The sequence below is a fragment of the Grampus griseus genome (genome assembly GCF_964374135.1).
Source record: "Grampus griseus genome assembly, chromosome: 7".
Classification (NCBI taxonomy): domain Eukaryota; kingdom Metazoa; phylum Chordata; class Mammalia; order Artiodactyla; family Delphinidae; genus Grampus; species Grampus griseus.
Genome location: NC_139001.1, coordinates 44,273,817 through 44,292,869, shown reverse-complemented (window position 1 = coordinate 44,292,869; position 19,053 = coordinate 44,273,817). Strand labels below are relative to the sequence as shown.

The following is a 19,053-nucleotide window of genomic DNA, read 5'->3' as shown; positions in this document are numbered from 1 at the left end:
CCATCCCCTGGAAAATGGTTGTAGTAACCATTCAAATCTACAATGACTGTAAGGTGAATGGCACCCTCTGGAGTTGTGAACACTCAACTTTCAGGATTATAAGCAGTAACAAGTGGTCAGTAAACTTATAGGAATGGCTACCAAGTGAGGTGGAACTGGTAAGCAAATAACAATTACTCCCATAACTAATAATAATTCTATGCACTCTCCTTAGAGCATTTACATACACTATTCCCTTTAACTTTCATAAAAATCCTGTAAAGGAATTTGATGTAAATGAAACTATGGGAAATGCACTAAAAGATTAAGTTCCACAAAATATTCCTTGATTCCACTACTGGAAACATAAAGTAGATTGATTTTGGTTGGGATCACAACATCATTGTTTTGGAGTATATTCCACTTCTCTATTCCCACACCCCTATTCAGCCCCAAGAATGGCAGATTAGAAGTCTTTGGATGTATAAATTTTGAAGTATGTAGAGAGCCATAATTTTACTGTTAACTGACCCTCCATGAAAGTACTCTGAGCCTAAGAGTAGCTAGTTTCACTTAACCCTATAGCCATGAAGCTGGCCTATTGAATAGATTGGGGCCTGTGCCTCATTAAAGTTGACAACAGCAAATGTTCCTCATCAAATTAACCAGGAACACATCTGTGATAAGCAGTTTTAATATTTTAACTTTAATCAAGACTTACATTTTATTACCAGGGAAATTGTGTAATACCATATTTATATGTTACATGTACAGGATGATGATTAAAATAATACTTCTTTTAAAGCCACACACATCATATTAACTTAGGTATACCTTGTTATTCTTTGGCTTGAAACATTTCATAGGTATTACATTGCTTTGAAAATAAAGTTTAAATTTTCTCTTATTAATACATAAAATGACCTAATCTTTATCCTCCAAGCTTATCTCCCATCATGTCTCCAGATACCTTTAATTCCAATCACACCAGACTACTTAGTGCCCTTTGAACTTGCCATGCTGTTTTATAGTATTGTAACTTTTCATATCCTATTCCCTCTATCTGGAATACCCGCCCCCCACCTCATCCATTTAAAGACCTATTTTCTTCAGAGTCTAACTGAAGTGTCTCTTCTTCCATGGAGCTTTCCTTGATCACTTCAAGCAGAATTACTCTTCCAAATGTTTTGGGTGATAAGCGAGTCAACGAGTGACAGAATATAAAACACCTACAGGTAACATGCATAGTTAGTACAGGTAATGTATAAATTAGACCATTAGGCACTGAACATGGTACCTGGGTGTACTAAGTCTTTATATATATCTAGTTTTTGTGATAAAAATGTTTTCCTTTTAGTCTGGAGAAAAATGGAGGACCATCCATAATTCCTGTCTTTAAAAGAGGTAATTGATTTTTCTTTTATACTTTCTAGCCCTGACACTTTATAATTGTTCATTTCTAAGAATTCAAAATGTAGGGACTACCAAAAATCATGTTTACCTGTAAACTTATGCTTTTTTAATTCTATATACCTAAAATATCTTCCCATTTACAAGCCCATGTTAATCATTCCCTTTAAGACTTCCCTACTAATATCACTTGACAGAAATCCCTCTCTGCTTTTTCCCCACATGTAAATGACTTTAATTACGATCTTGCTATTATTCTGTTTCATGTACAACTTGTGTATATTATAAGTTCTTAGGGCAGAGACCACACTGTTTCCACTGATACTATGTAGTTTTATACAAAGTTGGCAGATGATGGCTGAGTGGCCTAGGCCTGCGAGATCAGAGTCTAGATCTTATAATGTTACTCATCAATTCCTATCAGACACGTAATGAGGAAAATAAATTACTTACTGGTTTTATGTATATGCTTAGTGCTTGTTCATGCGTGCATAGTATAGGACCAAAATCAGTCTTACTTGGTATATTACCTTACTGTCAAAAGCAAAAATAGAACCTTCTGAAATCAAGATCACTTTGCTGGAGTCACAAATGGAAAGAGAGAGAATAAGAAAAGGAGAGGGAGCTTCCCTGGTGGCGCAGTGGTTGAGAGTCCACCTGCCGATGCAGGGGACACGGCTTCGTGCCCTGGTTCAGGAGGATCCCACATGCTGCGGAGCAGCTGGGCCCGTGAGCCATGGCCGCAGAGCCTGCGCGTCTGGAGCCTGTGCGTCTGGAGCCTGTGCTCCGCGACGGGAGAGGCCACAACAGTGAGAGGCCCGCGTACAGCAAAAAAAAAAAAAAAAAGAAAGAAAGAAAAGAAAAGGAGAGGAAAGAACTTCATTTATTCAGGGAGATATGAGGGAAGCTAAGTATGTGTGGGAGGCTATTATTTCTGAATATCATGGGTAGAAGAACATCTGGTTTTTGTATACCTTCTTTAGTGTAAGAGTAATTTACATGAAAGAATAAAGTCAGTTCCATTATTTCTTCACTTTAATATTGGTTTGTGAATAACAATATGTATACCAGTAACGGTCTGATAAAGTTTTCACAGGTTTGTGGTAACATAAGAAAAAATAAGGACAATCAAATTTCTTATAAAGTTAATTTCATTCAAGTAAAGTCCTCCATTTTGAGATAATGCCTTTTACACTTTCTATTGACATTAAAATATCCCATCTTTTACAAAACGATGTTTAAAGTAGCTGGCATTTGTTCTTTCACTAGTGCCAACTTGGCCTAATAAAAAGTTGGCAACTGTATGTTGATCCCCACAGATTTTTGCACTCTGGCATCATCTCAAAGTCTGGAAGCTACTGATCTGTTCTCTTAGTATGTTTTAGTGAAGAAAACAGAAATATATAGAACTAAAAGCAATGAGACTATACCTAGGGTTCTTAGGCTTAAGAAAGAGGCACTTAATTGTGGCTCTCTAATTTTTAGGAAAAGAGCACCGAAGAAAATTAAAACCCAAAATTCAACCAAGAGATTCTTTGACTTTTATACCTCCTGTAACTAACTTCATGGGACTCTTCAAAACAAAAAAGACCACTGTTTCTCACAGTATTTTTTCCTTTTCATCTGCAATTTCATCAGATATCACAACTGTATCAAGACCAAGAATAGTGCTTTTGAGCCAACTTGGGAAACATGTACAGAAAGCTAATCCGGAGCCTGCAGAAGGCTAATTAAAAACATTTTAGTGTAAAAGGATTCCTGAGCAATCTTTTAAAATTTTTTATTTTTAATTGTGGTAAAATATACATAACTGAGTAATCTTTTTGAATGGAAGTTCTTGATATTGATACTTAACAAATTTTCCTTAGCATGTCTACTGGAATTTAACATCAGGTCAGAAATATGGTTTCAAAAAATAAGTAGAAGTTTCTCTAATAGAATGCCTGCACTTAAAACTATTAAGATATAGGGGCTTCCCTGGTGGCGCAGTGGTTGAGAGTCCTCCTGCCGATGCAGGGGACCTGGCTTCGTGCCCTGGTTTGGGAGGATCCCACATGCCGCGGAGCGGCTGGGCCCGTGAGCCATGGCGGCTGAGCCTGCGCATCCGGAGCCTGTGCTCCACAACGGGAGAGGCCACAACAATGAGAGGCCCGCATACAGCGAAGAAAAGAAAAATAAAGAAAAAAAAAAAAAACTATTAAGATATAGCAACTCACACAAGTGGCACACTTAGTGTATATATCAAGTGTTAGAAACATTTTAAAATAAGAAACATTTTTAAATTGGTATGCTGGGCTAAAAAGACCTGATTCAAAGTAGCCTACATGTTAACACTCACTGTACTACCTTAAGATATTTAATGATAAATACTACAGGTACACGAGTCTTCTAAAATCTGAAATGTATGCTTTTAAAAACATTTTACTAAAGAAAAATCTGAAATCATTTCCCATCAAGCACAAAAGTATGGCTAAAAAGTGTGGCCACCACTGTTGACCATTCTCCATATGTACAGAGTATCTTTGGTTTGCAGCTGGAATAGATGACATTCTTTGTGGCTTAGAATCATGTGATGTCTTTGCCCAACCAGTATTGTTTCCAGTAGCTGCAAGTTTTGATGTATGTCTGCTTCTCACATACAGCAGCAAATGGATTTGATATAAAAGCTAACTAGGTTTCAGTGGGTCCTTTAAAGAGCCACCGTTTTTCTCTGTCCACTTTGCTCAATTGTCTCTATAGTCTACCTGGGCTGCAGTGAACACATACATTAATTAGCAGTTATTTTCTCCAACATGCCTTAACGTAACAGTAATGATGGTGGTGACTGCAGCTACAGGTACTCAGGGCTTTCTGTGTGCCACAGTCCAAAGCCTGTGCTCTTAACCACTGTACAATAAGAGACCTCTTTAATCTTCAAATCTGATTCAAAATTATCTTAATAGCTCTGAGTCACAACTTCCTGGTGGAATTCTGAGAAGAATGGCATATTTTATACTAGAAAGGGATAAATAATTCAAATGATACAAACCTGTGTCATTTATTCAGCACTGTTAATTCATATCATTGGAAACATTAAGCCTCTCTAGACATTCAAAAGATAAAAGCCTTTAGACAGCAAACTTTGAGCTTTAAAACTGGCTTCAGGTGGTTTCAAAGTTGATGATCAGGGTTTTTTTGCATTCAATAACAGACATTTCCTGAGTATCTAGGCCTAGCCGGGCCAACCTACCACGCTTAAAACTTTACAGTATTTCTCCTTAAGTACAGCCCCAAAGTACAGATTATGTTTATTACCCTGCACTTGCTTTTTATTTTTAAAAATTATACATAAGATGAGAAAGGCCTCAATATATAGAGAGTTTCAGCAAATTGCCTGCCTCTTACCTGTACTATAAGCTAACTGGCACACATGCTTACCAACATAGAGTTCAATGTTTCTCCCTTTCTCTTCCTTCCTTCTGGCTAAATACTGAAAGACCTAAATATATGGAATGCTTCCAGAATTTGCTTGTTTTTTTTATCTGTAGTTTACCTGATTTATATCATGAACTTAATTTTGACATGTGTGTTTGTAGCATCTGGAATAGTTTTGATACGTTGAAATTTTAAGAACTTAGATTATAGATATTCCTATTTTATTTATTTATTTGGCTGCATTGGGTCTTCGTTTCTGTGCGAGGGCTTTCTCTGCTTGCGGCGAGCAGGGGCCACTCTTCATCGCGGTGCGCGGGCCTCTCACTGTCGCGGCCTCTCCTGTTGTGGAGCACAGGCTCCAGATGCACAGGCTCAGTAGTTGTGGCTCATGGGCCCAGTTGCTCCGCGGCATGTGGGATCCTCCCAGACCAGGGCTCGAACCCGTGTCCCCTGCATTGGCAGGCAGACTCTCAACCACTGCGCCACCAGGGAAGCCCGATATTCCTATTTTATAAAATTTGTGATGGTGGGAAAAAATTTTGGTCAATTTTCTTCATTAGTTTATATGCACTCTTATTGTAACAGTCAAAGGAAATACACTTTCTGTGAATTTAGATTCACATGATACAGAATACAAATCCAAATGTAAAAGGTGAATTCACAAACTAATAGTTTCTTCTAAATTATAGTTACAAACCAATTACATCATACCTATACCTCAACATCAAAGAATGTAAGCTTTATAAATGTTGCTGTTTCTATATGTTCTCTCATATAAATTATACTTCCAGGATAAAATGGAGGATCATAAAGCAATATCCTACGATCACAATTCTAGAAAAAAGAATTACTTATGGAATTTCCCAAAAGGGAATGTCACCATAAGGAAGGATTAAAATAAGAAATCTTTTCATTCTAGATTTTTATCCTTAACCTCTAGTTTCTCAATAAAGCAAGTCACTGATTAGAAAATTAACAATTTGATCCAGTATGGATGATGTAACATAGCAAAATCTCTCAAAGGACATTAAATAGTTAGTAGTATCATCCTTATATTCAAAGGACAGTACATTCAGTTATTTTAATCTGGGCAGAAAAAAAGTCATAAACTGTTATGATATCTGCAGTAAAAGTCAGAGTCAAAGGACATTACCCAAAAATAAAACAGCCCTTTTCACCTCATATATTTTCACTGATTAAATATACTTTCTAAAATAATGAATGTGAATATATGTGGCCAACTAAAAAGTACAATATACACTCGAGGGATTCCTTGCATGTCATATTTCTTTTCTTTTTTTTTTGAGGTACGCGGGCCTCTCACTGTTGTGGCCTCTCCCATTGCGGAGCACAGGCTCCAGACACGCAGGCTCAGCGGCCATGGCTCACGGGCCCAGCTGCTCCGCAGCATGTGGGATCTTCCCGGACCAGGGCACGAACCCGTGTCCCCTGCATCGGCAGGCGGACTCTCAACCACTGCGCCACCAGGGAAGCCCATGCTTCCCTGGTGTCATATTTCTTAAAATGTCATATTTCTTAAAATCCCATTTTAAGAAATGTATAGAAATCCCATTTGCTCCAGAGAAGATACCGAATAATATATATATTTTTATAATTACTAACATATATTCTTTTGTTTTGACTTAGAATTCTTGAGTTGACATGACTTTGACCTGGCTACCTTTCTAAAATTGCTCTCTCATTAGAAAAGTCAGGCTAATATATCCTGATATGAAAAAGGGGGGTAAAGATCTATGCCTGTATAATATGGGGCCAGGATTTAGCAGAATTGCTATATTTTTTCCAAGGTTTTTCTTTCTACTTGCCAATATCAGTATATTCTTTTTCCCACAAGATGTTTTATTTGGTTTTTGATAAAAAAAAACCTATACTCCCTTATAAGACTATAACATATTATTATAGTCTCTCAGAAGAGCAGGTTAACCATCAAACATAAAAAGGATAACAAAGAAAGTCTTGATGAACAATTAGTATTATATATTTGATATACAAAAAAATCAAAACTTTACTACTACCTTTAGGGATATTTTTGAAAAGCAAAAATCAAATCTTCATTTTTAATCGTGGTACTTTTATGGCAGCTTCTCCAACTTCTTTTGATATATCTGCTCCAAGAGGACATCTGCATCAAAATCAGACAAATCACATTATTTCAAACTATTTTACATTATTTGTTTACTGATCTGTTACTAGCTCTGCAAACCATCTGCTTAGAATTCTGACAAACAATATATGTATCTAGTGAATAACTGACTATATGTGATGGTGGTTCTTGAATCCATAAAAGTACAATAGGACCTCAAACCAGAATAATGGGTGAAGGAAGGCTAGAAATCTAAATTGGACAATTTTTTAAAACCACTTTGAGGTATAATTGACATGTTAAAAGCTATACATATTTAATGCATACAATTCAATGAGTTTGGGGTTGAGATGTTTTTGAAAGAGTTCTCTCTCAAATACTGTAAATAAATAAAAACTTGAAACAGAAAAAAATAACAAAAAGTTGCCTTATAATGCTCTACAAAGCTAACAGGGTAAAAACAGTTTACCATACAAAGTCAGACCTGCATTTATTCTAACTTCAGAAATTCTCCAGGTTTCAAAAGCTAGCTTGCTCCTTTTCTACCTTCCTTTGTCACTGGTGGCAGGAGAGGTCTTAGATCCTACCCTCTTTCTCTGTTCTTCCTCAGTAAATACTTTTGGCCTCAGATTTCTGCTTTTGTACAATGTTGCCCTATACAAAGCTTCAAATGGACCCCAACCTAAAAAAAGCCATCATCTCCAGCCTCAACACTGCCCACAAGAAGGCAGTGTTGGATCAGATGGTAGATTCTACCTGAGGCTAGGCCATCAACTTAAGGGATTCTTTCTACTAGTAGTTTAGTCACTACTAACTAAACTGTTCATTTATGATCAGCCTTAATAGTCTATGGTTCACGTAGGTATAGTTATGTACTAAAATGCTGAAAAGTTTAAAACAGCAGATGAAACACTGTTGAAAACAGAATTGTTAGATTATGAAACATAATCATGCTTTACTGTTTTTACTATTCCAGAATTAGCTTAAGACCAGAACTTGATAACAAATTGAAAAACTGTGCTACTCCTAGGAACTTTGATTTGGGAGAGGAAATAAGGCTTGCAGAAAACAGCTATCTTTTGGCCATTTCTCAGCTGCCTGTGGAGAAGTATACTCACAACCCAGTCTCCCAGCTGAATGCTTCTTGCACATTTTCCTTAAGTTTCCAGCACGGCAGCTGATGCTGAGATGGTCCTAACACTGCAAAAGTCCAGGTCATGGACATGGTTTCCATTCTGGTCCCCAATGAGGGAATTCATCATCCTTACCCACTGCCTGTTTCTAACCTATGCTTTGTCAACATTTATATAATTTAAGCTATAACAAAAATATTTCTTATAAGGTATCTAACGCTTAGGTTAAATGAAAAAAATTAATGTACTCTTTCTTCAAGTACCACCAGAGTGTCAATGAAAACCTCAAATATAAAAGCAAAATCCAGGCTTTGACTTTTACAATGCAACTTGCATGAAGATTATGAATGGTACCACGTACTTTGGCTCATAGCGGATGCCTTCTGTGCTGTGTAAAATGCCCAAGCCAGCACGCAATCTTTCAACACCATTCCTAAATAAGAATCAATAAAAATAAAATAACTAGCCCAAGATTTAAAGGAAGAAAATTTAGCATGATGAAATGGCAATTAATATTTACATAATTATGAGTGAAGCACAAACATCCATGGCTTACCACGCAATCATAACGCCATTGTCAGTGCACAGTCTGGGAGGAGGACACAACAAAGTGCATTGTGTTGCATCTGTCACGATTTCCAGAGCTTTTCGGATATGTAAGTTACTTGCAACGCCTCCAGATACAACCTGAAAAAGTTGAGAAAACCAAAATTAACAATATCACACATGAATATGAGCTAAGCTGTGAGCTAAACCCGGGGAAATTACCAGCATTATACAATAAGACAATATCACATTTTGGTAGGTGGGTAATGAGCAAGTGATATATCTATATAATAAACATTTGCAAAGGAAACAAAAGTCACCAACAATTTCAATATTACCATATGATCACTTTCATTTTTGTATTTTCTTCTAACCCTTTTCTCATTACAATCATAGTACAGTATTTTAGACCCTGCAGTTTTCACTTATAAGCATTTTTTTTCATTTTACTACATAATTCTTAAACTATTACCTTTGATATTTGTGTAATATTCCATTTTGTGAACCTACCATTTAAATATTTTTCTCGCTTTACAATTTTCCAAAGAATGAAGTTTAAGATACACAGGCAATTTATCAAGGCTTTTAAGCACATGTAAAGGGATTTCATCAAAGGAACATAAATCTGAAGGAAACAGCCTATTTTTCCTTCAATAATGACAGCAGTTATACTGCATTTTGTTTCATACTGTAAACCCTCTTTTAAATTCAATAAGATGCAGCCTTGAACTTTTTTGCCGCACAGGCTGTACAGATGTCCTATAAAGCTGCCAGGCCTGTACAGGGAATGGTTGTTAAAAGTTTTGTTTTGTTTTGAATTATTTATTTATTTATTTTTGGCTGCATTGGGTCTTCGTTGCTGCACGTGGGCTTTCTTTAGTTGCGGCGAGAGGTCTTCTCATTGCGGTGGCTTCTCTTGTTGCGAAGCACGGGCTCCAGGCGCGTGGGCTCAGTAGTTGTGGCTCACTGGATCTAGAGCACAGGCTCAGTAGTCGTGGTGCACGGGCTTAGTTGCTTCGCGGCATGTGGGATCTTCCCAGACCAGGGCTCGAACTCATGTCCCCTGTGTTAGCTGGCGGATTCTTAACCACTGCACCACCAGGGAAATCCCAATGGCTGTTAGTTTTTATTCTACGTGATTTCATACTGTCTGCGATAGCATATGGCATAAAGATCTTTTCATCCTATGCTTAGGGTCAATTAATCTCTGGGAAGAAAAGTAACATACTGTAAAGGATTACTACTATTCTAAAATTACAAAACTTACCAGTACTGCATTACTTTGACATAACAAGTCTCTCTGCTTGCAAAATAGAATAGCACGATGTGTTCTTTTTGCAATGTGGCAGGCTACTGTGTGCTGTACTGCAGCAGCAATATCTGCAGCTGAAGACAGGATTTGCCCCTTCTCAATACCTGCAGGAATGAGCAGGTATTTTTAGGTACAATCCAGTATTACTTATTTGTCCAACTTTACTAATTAGAAATATACCTTCTTCTTTTTCCTTTTGCATTATCATCTTATCAATAATGTGATGAAGTCCAGAAAAAGAAAAGTCACAATTTTTAGCATGTTGCATGGGAGGTTTGAAATCAAAATGCAGTTTATTTCCCTGTTTGGCCAAATGTTCTATAGCCTTCCCACCACTCATGGTGGAGCACTCTGGATGTTTTATTAAAGAAAGTCTTCTTGCTACCTATCAAAAACAAACAAAAATTTTTGTAATGTCATGAAACTGTACATTTTGAAACCAGGGTGCAAAGGAAATGAATTTTACCCTGGGTGAATAAGACATGCAATACTTTTACAAACATGGACCAGAACTGGTGGTCAGTCAAGACAGACAATCTTGCTGTTTCTGACAACCTGATCAATAGTGGCCAATCACTGCCTTCCTATCTACTTTTGCTCTTCTACTGGGGATGGAAAATAGGTTTGAAAATGACAATGACTGCTTAATGATGAACTTCAAAAATAAGAACCTGTCCTATTTCTTCCAATCATTTCAGCTGTTGGCAACAGGTTTTTTTTATAAGGCAGTAGGCTTTAAGATTCTAAAACAAAGGAAAAGAAATCTGCTTGTCAGTGGTGTCAGCAATTGTAACATTTAATAATAGAACTTTGTGCATCTTTAATGTCCTTATGTTATCTTTATATATCCTCTTATTTCACTTTTTAAAGGTACATTACACTTCACAAAGCACTTTCTTTCATATATTATGTTATTTGATTAAAAAAAGTGTATATACAAACTATTTGAGCCTTTATATACTGATGTAAACCTCATATCATTTTATTCAGAATGGGTAAGAAGGGATCTTTTATAAAATTATGTACTACTCTTTTTTTGTTTACTACTGCACATAATTTTTTTAGTCTAATATATTATTCAGAAATATTTAGATGAATAGCAGTAGTGTATCTATTACTATTTAGCTGAAATAGACACCTTAACAAAAAAGAATAGAGATATTAATTCTTAATTACCTTGTCAAGCATGTCACCTGGCGCTATATCCAAAGACTTTCCAAGAAGCAGAAAATCTGAAACTCCTCTAACTAATGCCAAAAGACAATGACCTCCTGAAATCAAAAGAACTAAAAAAGGAAATTCTACTTTATTTGTCAACCTAATAGTAAGTGCATGAGCCTCCATATGATGAATGGGAATGAAGGGCTTTTTTAACTGGTCTACCAGTTGTAAGCTAAATGATAAGCCTACACCCAGGCTTAAAGCAAGTCCTGGTTTTATGGTAGTTGCAATTGCTGAGAGTTCACTTGGAGAGACTTTACTGGCAGAGAGAGCTTCTTGCACTATGCGTTGAATATTTTCTCTATGAAGCTGTTGAGCTACTGGAGGAATAATCCCACCTGTTCTGAAAGATATAAAAAAAACAGCTTTTTATAATTTTAAGATTATAAAAATAGAGAAAGAAAAAGTATATATTATGGCTGAAGGCATGTTTTCAAATTAACCATTATATAGCTAAACACATTAGTAAGTCAAGTATTTTCAAATTATGTGTGCCTTATAATGTACAGTACATTATAAGAACTCACCATGCAGTGATTAAGGATGTTATTTAATGTCTCTAACTTTTCAAAACTGTATACAACAAACTCCTATGGATTTGTTTCTTGATAAATGAAATCACCAAAATAATTTTGAGAAGCATTCTAAGGAACGAGTCTTGAATAAGGAAAGGACAGGATAAAACTGGATTTTAGGAAAATTAATCTATCTGACTGGAAGAAAAGAAATACTAACAGAGAGAAACATGAAGACAGTTTTGTGAAGAAGACGAGTTTATTTTTAAACACACTGTACTTGAGCTCATGGTAGGACAGCAGACAGCTTGAAATCCTGAAATAAAGTTTGGGAATCCAGTCTTTAATTGGATTGGTAATTTTGATTTTTGGTCCATATAGGACAAGCAGTGGATGACCACTCCAAATGTCAAGAATAAAGAATTAGAAGGCAAAGTTGTTAGCAAAAAATTAGCCAGCATGTGACTGATCAGAGAGGCAGAGCAAAAATATAGAGAGTCTGCAAGATATACCTCTAATCTCAAAAAAAACCCCTTCAAATATTGATGTTGTAAGATCTATATACACGGCATTCAATGAATATTTAATAGTTAAAATATGTACTGTGTCAGTCAATGAGGGCAATATTTAAAAGAAATGATCTTATTTCAACACATCCATAATATAATACCATTTTCCTTCATTCTTCAAAGAGACTTTTTCTCCTATATTCCTCAATTCTGTTAATGGCATCAATAACCTCCTAATCACTTGGGTTTCCAGGCTTATCTTTATCTCCTTTCTTTCCCTTACTTTCCACATTTAATTAAGTTTATCACCATTGATAAGGTCAGCACTGTCCCACTGCCACCACCAAGTTCGAAAAGCTCTCATTAACTCAGTCTATTCAAAGCCTTCTAACTGTACTTCCCTAGATACATTCTCTGATCCTTGGAATTGTTCTGTATGGTGTTGCCAGAAAAAAAGCACAGTGCTGACCTCATCACTCACCTACTCAAAAGCTTTTACTTTCTTGGAATTTGGGAGACTTTAAATCCAAATCCTCTCCCTCCTACTCATTTCTTCCTCCTCCCACTTGCCTACTCCCCTTCCTTTCTGTGCCTCTTCTGTGTATTATCTTCTAAGGATTATGCTAAGCATCAGAGACAGAAGAGATGAATAAGACCATGGCTTTATTCTCAAAGAATTAATTATGATTAATAAAATCATTAATTAATAATCAAATAATAATTTGGAGACAGTATGGAAAGTGGATGATTAAAGAACAAAGCTAATAAAGAGGCAGTGAAACCATTTAGCCTCAAGACTGGAGCCAAGAGTCCAGGCAAGAGACAATAAGGGCTTGAACTAAGTGGAAAGTGGGAGGAAAAGTTTCAAGAAATATTTGGGAGGTAGATTTACTATGACTAGGTGACTGATTTGGGTACAGAGTGGTGAGGGAGAAGTCAAGATTGTCCTTCAGGTCTCTGGCTCGAAAGAAAGAACTCCTCTTCCAAGCAATCCTCTATTATTGCACTTGCCATGCTGTTTTACAATGACCTATTTACCTATCTGCCTTCTTCACTTTATAGTAGTAAGAGAAGTACTATTGTTACTAGTAATAGGTAGGTTTTTTTGAGCCCTTGCTATTTGTCAAGACTGCACTAAATGCTTTAAAAGAATTCACATTTAACCTTCACAACAATATTATAAGCTGGTTGTCATTATTATCCCCATTTCACAGATAAGGACACTAAGACATAGAAAATGGTGCAAGGTCTCAAAACTAGTCAGTGGCTGGGCTTCTCTGGTGGCGCAGTGGTTGAGAGTCCGCCTGCTGATGCAGGGGACACGGGTTCGTGCCCCGGTCCGGGAAGATCCCACATGCCGCGGAGTGGCTGGGCCCGTGAGCCATGGCCGCTGAGCCTGCACGTCCGAAGCCTGTGCTCCGCAACAGCAGAGGCCACAACAGTGAGAGGCCCGCGTACCGCAAAAAAAAAAAAAAAAAAAAACTAGTCAGTGGCTGAACCAGAATGTAAACCACTTTATATGGTAAGCTGCTCAGAGGAAAGGATCATATATATGTACCCACAGTGCCTCAGATGCTGCCTTGCAATTGTAGGTATTCAATAAATAATGAGATGCGCTGAGGAGATGGTACCAAATAGTTTATTTGCTTATATATTCCTCTCAAGTGACTCACGCGCTAGCTAAACTGTTTGCCCAGTACCTTCTCACCTCTTTGCCTTTGCCAGTGATGCTCTCTCAGCCTACAATATTCTTTCCATCCTCTTTCATTGAAGGCCTAACTATCTCTCAAGGCCACTGACCCCTGCAACATGTCATGTGCTATGCTGGGCACTAGGCATAGTGTAGTGGTTAATACAGACGCAGCCCCTGTCACCATGGAGCTGAGAGTCTATTGGGGGAAAGACTGTACATAAGTAAACAAACATAAAAATTATGAAAAGAATTATGAGGAAAATATGCAGGATATGGTATATAGAATAAACAGGGTGGGAGTACCTAATTTAGATTAAGTGGTTAGGGTAGGCCTTTCTGTGCAGCTAACATTTACATGTTCAAATGTCCAATACACCCCAAAATAATGAAAGAACTGTAAAACTGAGGCATGGTAATAAGTTATTGTCTGCACTACTTCTTTGATACTCACTTTATGCTGGCTTGCACTGCTAACTTTCCTTGTAGGTCTACATAACATGTCTCAAAGATTAGGTTAAGCTTCTTAAAGGCAAGGACTTGTTAGTATTTCACTGTGCCTTATTAAGACCTAACACAGTCCCTTTCATATAATACGTAACCATCAGAGGCCTACTCTGCCTCTTCACGTATACTATTTCTAATATTCTGTATTATTTCTATTATGCACCCCACAATCCTATAAGATAGACATTATCTTTCCCATTTTATGGATGTGAAAACAGAATCAGAGAGGATCAGGAACTTCCCAAGTCAGAACCAATACCAATCACTAATTCATGATTCACACACAGGTTTGTGATCTCAAAACACCAAACTTTTTCACTATTCAGATGTTGTAAATTAATGGCTTGACAGCATATCTGAACTGTATGGTATTTTAATAAATTTGAATTACCTACTAATTTTTAAAATCTGGGAGATATTACCGTAACATTCTGGATTTCCATTTTCTCTTGAAAATTCTGATAATCAAATAACATAAGGCCTACATTCTTGCATGGCAACAACTGGCTGGAGCTGAGTAGTGACCTATAGATATTTTCCACATTATACCCAGCCTACCTATTTATGTAACCTGCCTGGTGGCCCTCTGGAAAAATCTGAGTTTATAAACCTGGCACCATTCTGTGCTTTAATACAACAGTATATTGTTATTTAAGTACCAATATGAATTATATGTGTAAATGTGAATAGGATTTTCTTTTGCAGTGATTAACACAGGCTAGAAGTCAGGTCATACTTTCCTAGGACTTCAGTTGAGACCATGAAACATAACAGGTGGACAAAAGAGAAAAAGGCATGAGGGGAAATCATGGATAAATATTGGAGTTTAGTTTCTTTTTGGCAACAGGATTAGCTAAGGTTGGGACCTTATTGTGGAGCTCCTTAAAAGCCAGGTTGAGGGGTTTAAGGTTTTCTACGGCAGTTATTAGAAACTTTTGCATGAAAGAAGAAATTAGTTCTTAAAATTTAACTTTTGTATGTAATAAATACAAAAAAAAATTATTTCATTTTATTTTTCCAAAAAAAAGTGGAAACTACCGAGATAATGTCTACTCACTTTAAATGAACTTCGGTTTGGGAATGTATTGCTTCTCCCAAAACATTTCCGGTTTCATCCACCACAGCAGCTGCTGTATCATCACAACTGGTTTCAATTCCCAAAACTAGTTTATGAAGAAATAGTTTTCCAGGATGAAAATTAAAACTTCTTAGAAATTCATACATATTCCTTTTTGATGGTTTAGAAAAAACTCCTGCTGTCTTATTCAATATTAGCATATTTACTGTATAGATAATTCCTGGAAAAGAATTAAAGAAACAAACTATATTTGGAACTGACATTAGCCACTAGCCCATTCAGTAAAGCAAAATTCCAAAAACTTGGTTTATTTTTCAATATATAGTTTTATAAAAATTTAGGAAAGGTTTGTAAAAGTTAGCAAAAAATTTTAGTCTGTAGAAATCTGTTAATATAAATAACAGTATGAATGAATATAATGCTCTTTAAGAGGGAAAACAGATATAAAATTTTTATTATTACTATTACTTGCATGCTGTTCTTACCAAACTATTGATTATTCTTTATAAAACAGCTAATGTTACAGTACAACAGCTGCATGGATAGTCTTTGGAAAAGTGCTATTCATTTTTTATAGCTAAAATTAAGACAAAATGTGGTTTAAAAAAAATCAGTAAGGGCAAAATGGAACTGATGAAAATCAATGCATTCCATTTCCTAGAAACACCTTTCAAAAGAAAAATTTAATCATTTGGTCGGAAAACAATAGTTCACATAAAACACAAAGTAAGATTTAGTCGTCTAAGTTTAGAAACAAGTGTTCTCATAAAGCTCATCTTTTTGCCTGCGCGGCCATGGCTCACGGGCCTAGCCGCTCCGCGGCATGTGGGATCTTCCCGGACCAGGGCACGAACCCGTGTCCCCTGCATCGGCAGGCGGAGTCTCAACCACTGCGCCACCAGGGAAGCCCCCATAAAGCTCATTTTGAAAGAGCATCTCAACTAAAACGACCTTAACCTAATACCTATTTTATCCATTAATTACAGTTGTTTGAATTAAATCTCCATTTTTGCCACAGATTTATCATAATAGGGATCTCCCCAAATCCTCTTTGCCCCCAATAACAGCAGTCCATCATTAAAGCACCCTGGTTTTTTCACACTGCCAAATATCTAGTCTCATGCCTCCCAAATCACCTGTTCTAGAACCTTCTAGATATTTAAGTAGGCTCTTTCCCTATCACACTAATGGACAAAATGGAAAAAAATAAAAGAGCGAATATTGGAACTTTTATTGTTCCACTGGAGCAGAGGGCATCCAGGGATTAGAGATAAGCGACCTATTCACAGAGGACCCCTGCAGAGGATGCAGCCCCAACAGACGCGCCACGAGAAATCAGACTTATAGTCACTAAATCCAGCCAAGGAGGCTTGTGCGAAGCCCTCCTCGTTCGGGCCAGGAAGGATCCCAAGCGAACCCTGGGCACTTGGCCAGCGCTGGTCTCTGCTCTAAGGCGAGGGACTCTGACTGGAACCGCTTTTCCAGGCGCGCGAAAGCATCAGTGGAGAGAGGGCTGAGCTGTTTCACCCACCTTCCTCGTGAACGACAGTAACTAGTACTCGTCTACTTTCCGCAGCAAAGCCGATCGACCGCCCTTTCCTAGGTGCAAGGAAGCCCGAACCTGTCGCCCCGGAAGTGATGTCATCAACACGGAGCCCGCGTCCCGTCGCCAGGGTCAGCTGGTATTCCCCTAGAAGGCGTCACTCTTCGAGTAAATATAAGCACAAAGGCTCTCATTCCCCAGATGGTGCGCTCAAGCAATTCTCCCAGATTTGTAGGTAAGAATACTATAAGGTCACACGGCTAGTGACTGATCTAGTGGAGACCGAGCACAGATTCGACTACATAACATTTAGTTCTAAACACTATGCTACGTTAAAAGAAAAAAAAAATTTTGCCTTAGGCTGCAATTTGGACACCACTGAGAGAAAAGTATGACTTTGCTTACTCTGGAGGTAAAGTATGTACTTCAGCATAGTGTGTACCTCCTTGTACCTCTTGTACCTCCTTCAGTCTTTTGTTTTTATTTGTATGTGAACTTGTTACCATTTGAGTAGATTTATCCCAATCTGTTTTTCTTCCCGGCTAGGCGCTAAGATTTTACTGAACAAGGACTTTATAAATGCAAGGTTGGACAGGGCTGGCACATGTATCTGCGCCTTGCATGGTGTGAAGCTCTTGGTATGAGGTAGGGAAGTCACAGTTATGGTCTAGTGGCAGATGTGTAATTCATGATTTCCAGATATGTAAATTTATAATTATCAGGACATTAGTAAGCATTTTTAAGGTAGAACTTAGGTTTATCAAAAATTTCATTTATGTGACAATAATAACCATAATTAATAATAAAGTGGCACTTACTATGTGCCAGGCACTGTTGCAGATTAATTAATCCTCACAACAATCGCATGAGGTAGTTACTGTCCTCATTTTGCAGATGAGACAACTGGACCATAGAGTTTGGGTGATTTGCAGATTACACAGCTTGTAAGTGCAGAGCTAGTATTAGAAGTCAGGCCATCTGCTCTGGAGTCTGTTTTCAAACTGACAGAAGATTAAATAGTTCATATTTTCCCTAGGATGTGTTGTTGACCCAAAAGAGGAAAAAAGAAAACTTAAGACCTAAAGGTTAAGAAAAAGTAGTCATCCTGATTGCATATGATAGGGCAGGAGTTATTTTCTTATACACTGTGATCTATTCTGAACATAAAATCATTCCTGTCTGGCATTGTTTTTCTTGCAACTTGAATTACTTTATTCCAGTACTCTCCTGTGCTGTTTAGAGTTATCCCTGTTGTGTTTGGTAGTATCAATAGTAGAATCCTTAACTGGGCACTCTTGGCTGGTGCTGAGTCTGAATGCTGCATTATGTGAAAGAGCCAAACTTTAGGACACATTAGGAAGATATTTTATTCTTTGTTTGAGTGCATGTGGGTGGTAGAAAGAAATGGTACTTACACCAGGTCCCACATATTTGGCAAGTGAAGGTATAAAGCTTTCATGTTCTTTATCGTACTGGAGAAGTTATTGCGGGAAAGGCATGCTCTCTGGGGCTTGTCTGAGCTTTCATGCAGATCACATCATATGGTTTGAATGCTACATTCATGGGCGTTCTCAAGAAAATATGGCTTAACCACTGTAACTTCAACTTGAATTGAGAGCTCTGAATCTAAATATGTTCACTTTGTCTCTGCTATTGCTTAGCTTTCCATTTGTAAACTTAAGAGGAAAACTTTATATAGAAGAATCTCTACAATACTCATTCCCTAATTATGTCTTACTAAACTGGATTTCATTTTCACATATCACATATTTATTGGTTCTTTCCTTTGTGCTAGGCAGTTTATTAGTTGTTAGGGATCAAAGATAAAATCCATTTTCTATTTTCAAGGAACTGAGTCTAATAATAGGCAATTACAATACAGCATTATGGAAAATGTGCATTGAGAGAAAAGTTGCAGGGGAAGGCGGTATCCACAGTCTAGCAGGACCATGGTGTGATGACTGGGTTTCAACATCTGATTCTTTTCTTAGGTTGAAATTGGTTTATCAGATCTGGAAGTGACTGGACTCTGTAGTGCTGAGTCACACACTCAATTTGCTAAGAAACTGCTATGTAAAACCCATAATACTAA

General features: G+C 37.3%; 2 protein-coding genes across 4 annotated transcripts in view; one reads left to right on the top strand and one right to left on the bottom strand.

The window, feature by feature from the left end:
• ANKAR (ankyrin and armadillo repeat containing) overlaps positions 1 to 3,377 on the top strand; it is a gene marked incomplete at its 5' end in the record, with an annotated part of 90,246 nt that extends 86,869 nt beyond the window's left edge. The window contains 2 exons of the mRNA XM_082658448.1: positions 1,337 to 1,383; positions 2,875 to 3,377. Coding sequence (XP_082514574.1) covers positions 1,337 to 1,383; positions 2,875 to 3,119 — 292 coding nt within the window. The 3' untranslated portion in view covers positions 3,120 to 3,377. The remainder of the gene's footprint in view (positions 1 to 1,336; positions 1,384 to 2,874) is intronic.
• Positions 3,378 to 3,577: 200 nt separating this feature from the next.
• Positions 3,578 to 17,033, bottom strand: OSGEPL1 (O-sialoglycoprotein endopeptidase like 1). 3 transcript variants are annotated; one of them, XM_082658449.1, is made up of 9 exons: positions 16,950 to 17,033; positions 15,398 to 15,638; positions 11,075 to 11,462; positions 10,079 to 10,283; positions 9,854 to 10,002; positions 8,597 to 8,727; positions 8,402 to 8,473; positions 6,840 to 6,946; positions 3,578 to 5,307 (listed from the first exon to the last, which is right to left on the bottom strand). In XM_082658449.1, exons 2-8 carry the CDS (start codon positions 15,616 to 15,618, stop codon positions 6,868 to 6,870), a joined length of 1,245 nt encoding a protein of 414 aa, XP_082514575.1. In that variant the 5' UTR covers positions 15,619 to 15,638; positions 16,950 to 17,033; the 3' UTR covers positions 3,578 to 5,307; positions 6,840 to 6,867. The 3 variants fall into 3 exon arrangements, with proteins under 3 accessions (XP_082514575.1, XP_082514577.1, XP_082514576.1); XM_082658451.1 differs by lacking the exon at positions 15,398 to 15,638 and having other exon boundaries at positions 16,950 to 17,018; XM_082658450.1 differs by lacking the exons at positions 3,578 to 5,307; positions 8,402 to 8,473 and having other exon boundaries at positions 6,875 to 6,946.
• Positions 17,034 to 19,053: the final 2,020 nt, after the last annotated feature.

Coding starts and splice junctions, on each gene's coding strand:
- OSGEPL1 (XM_082658449.1), bottom strand. CDS start 15,618: ATGCTAATATTGAATAAGACAGCAGGAGTTTTTTCTAAACCATCAAAA. Junction 10,284..11,074: donor CAGGTGACATGCTTGACAAG/GTAATTAAGAAT, acceptor TGTTTTTGATAG/GTAGCAAGAAGACTTTCTTT. Junction 8,728..9,853: donor GTCAAAGTAATGCAGTACTG/GTAAGTTTTGTA, acceptor CAACTTTTTCAG/GTTGTATCTGGAGGCGTTGC.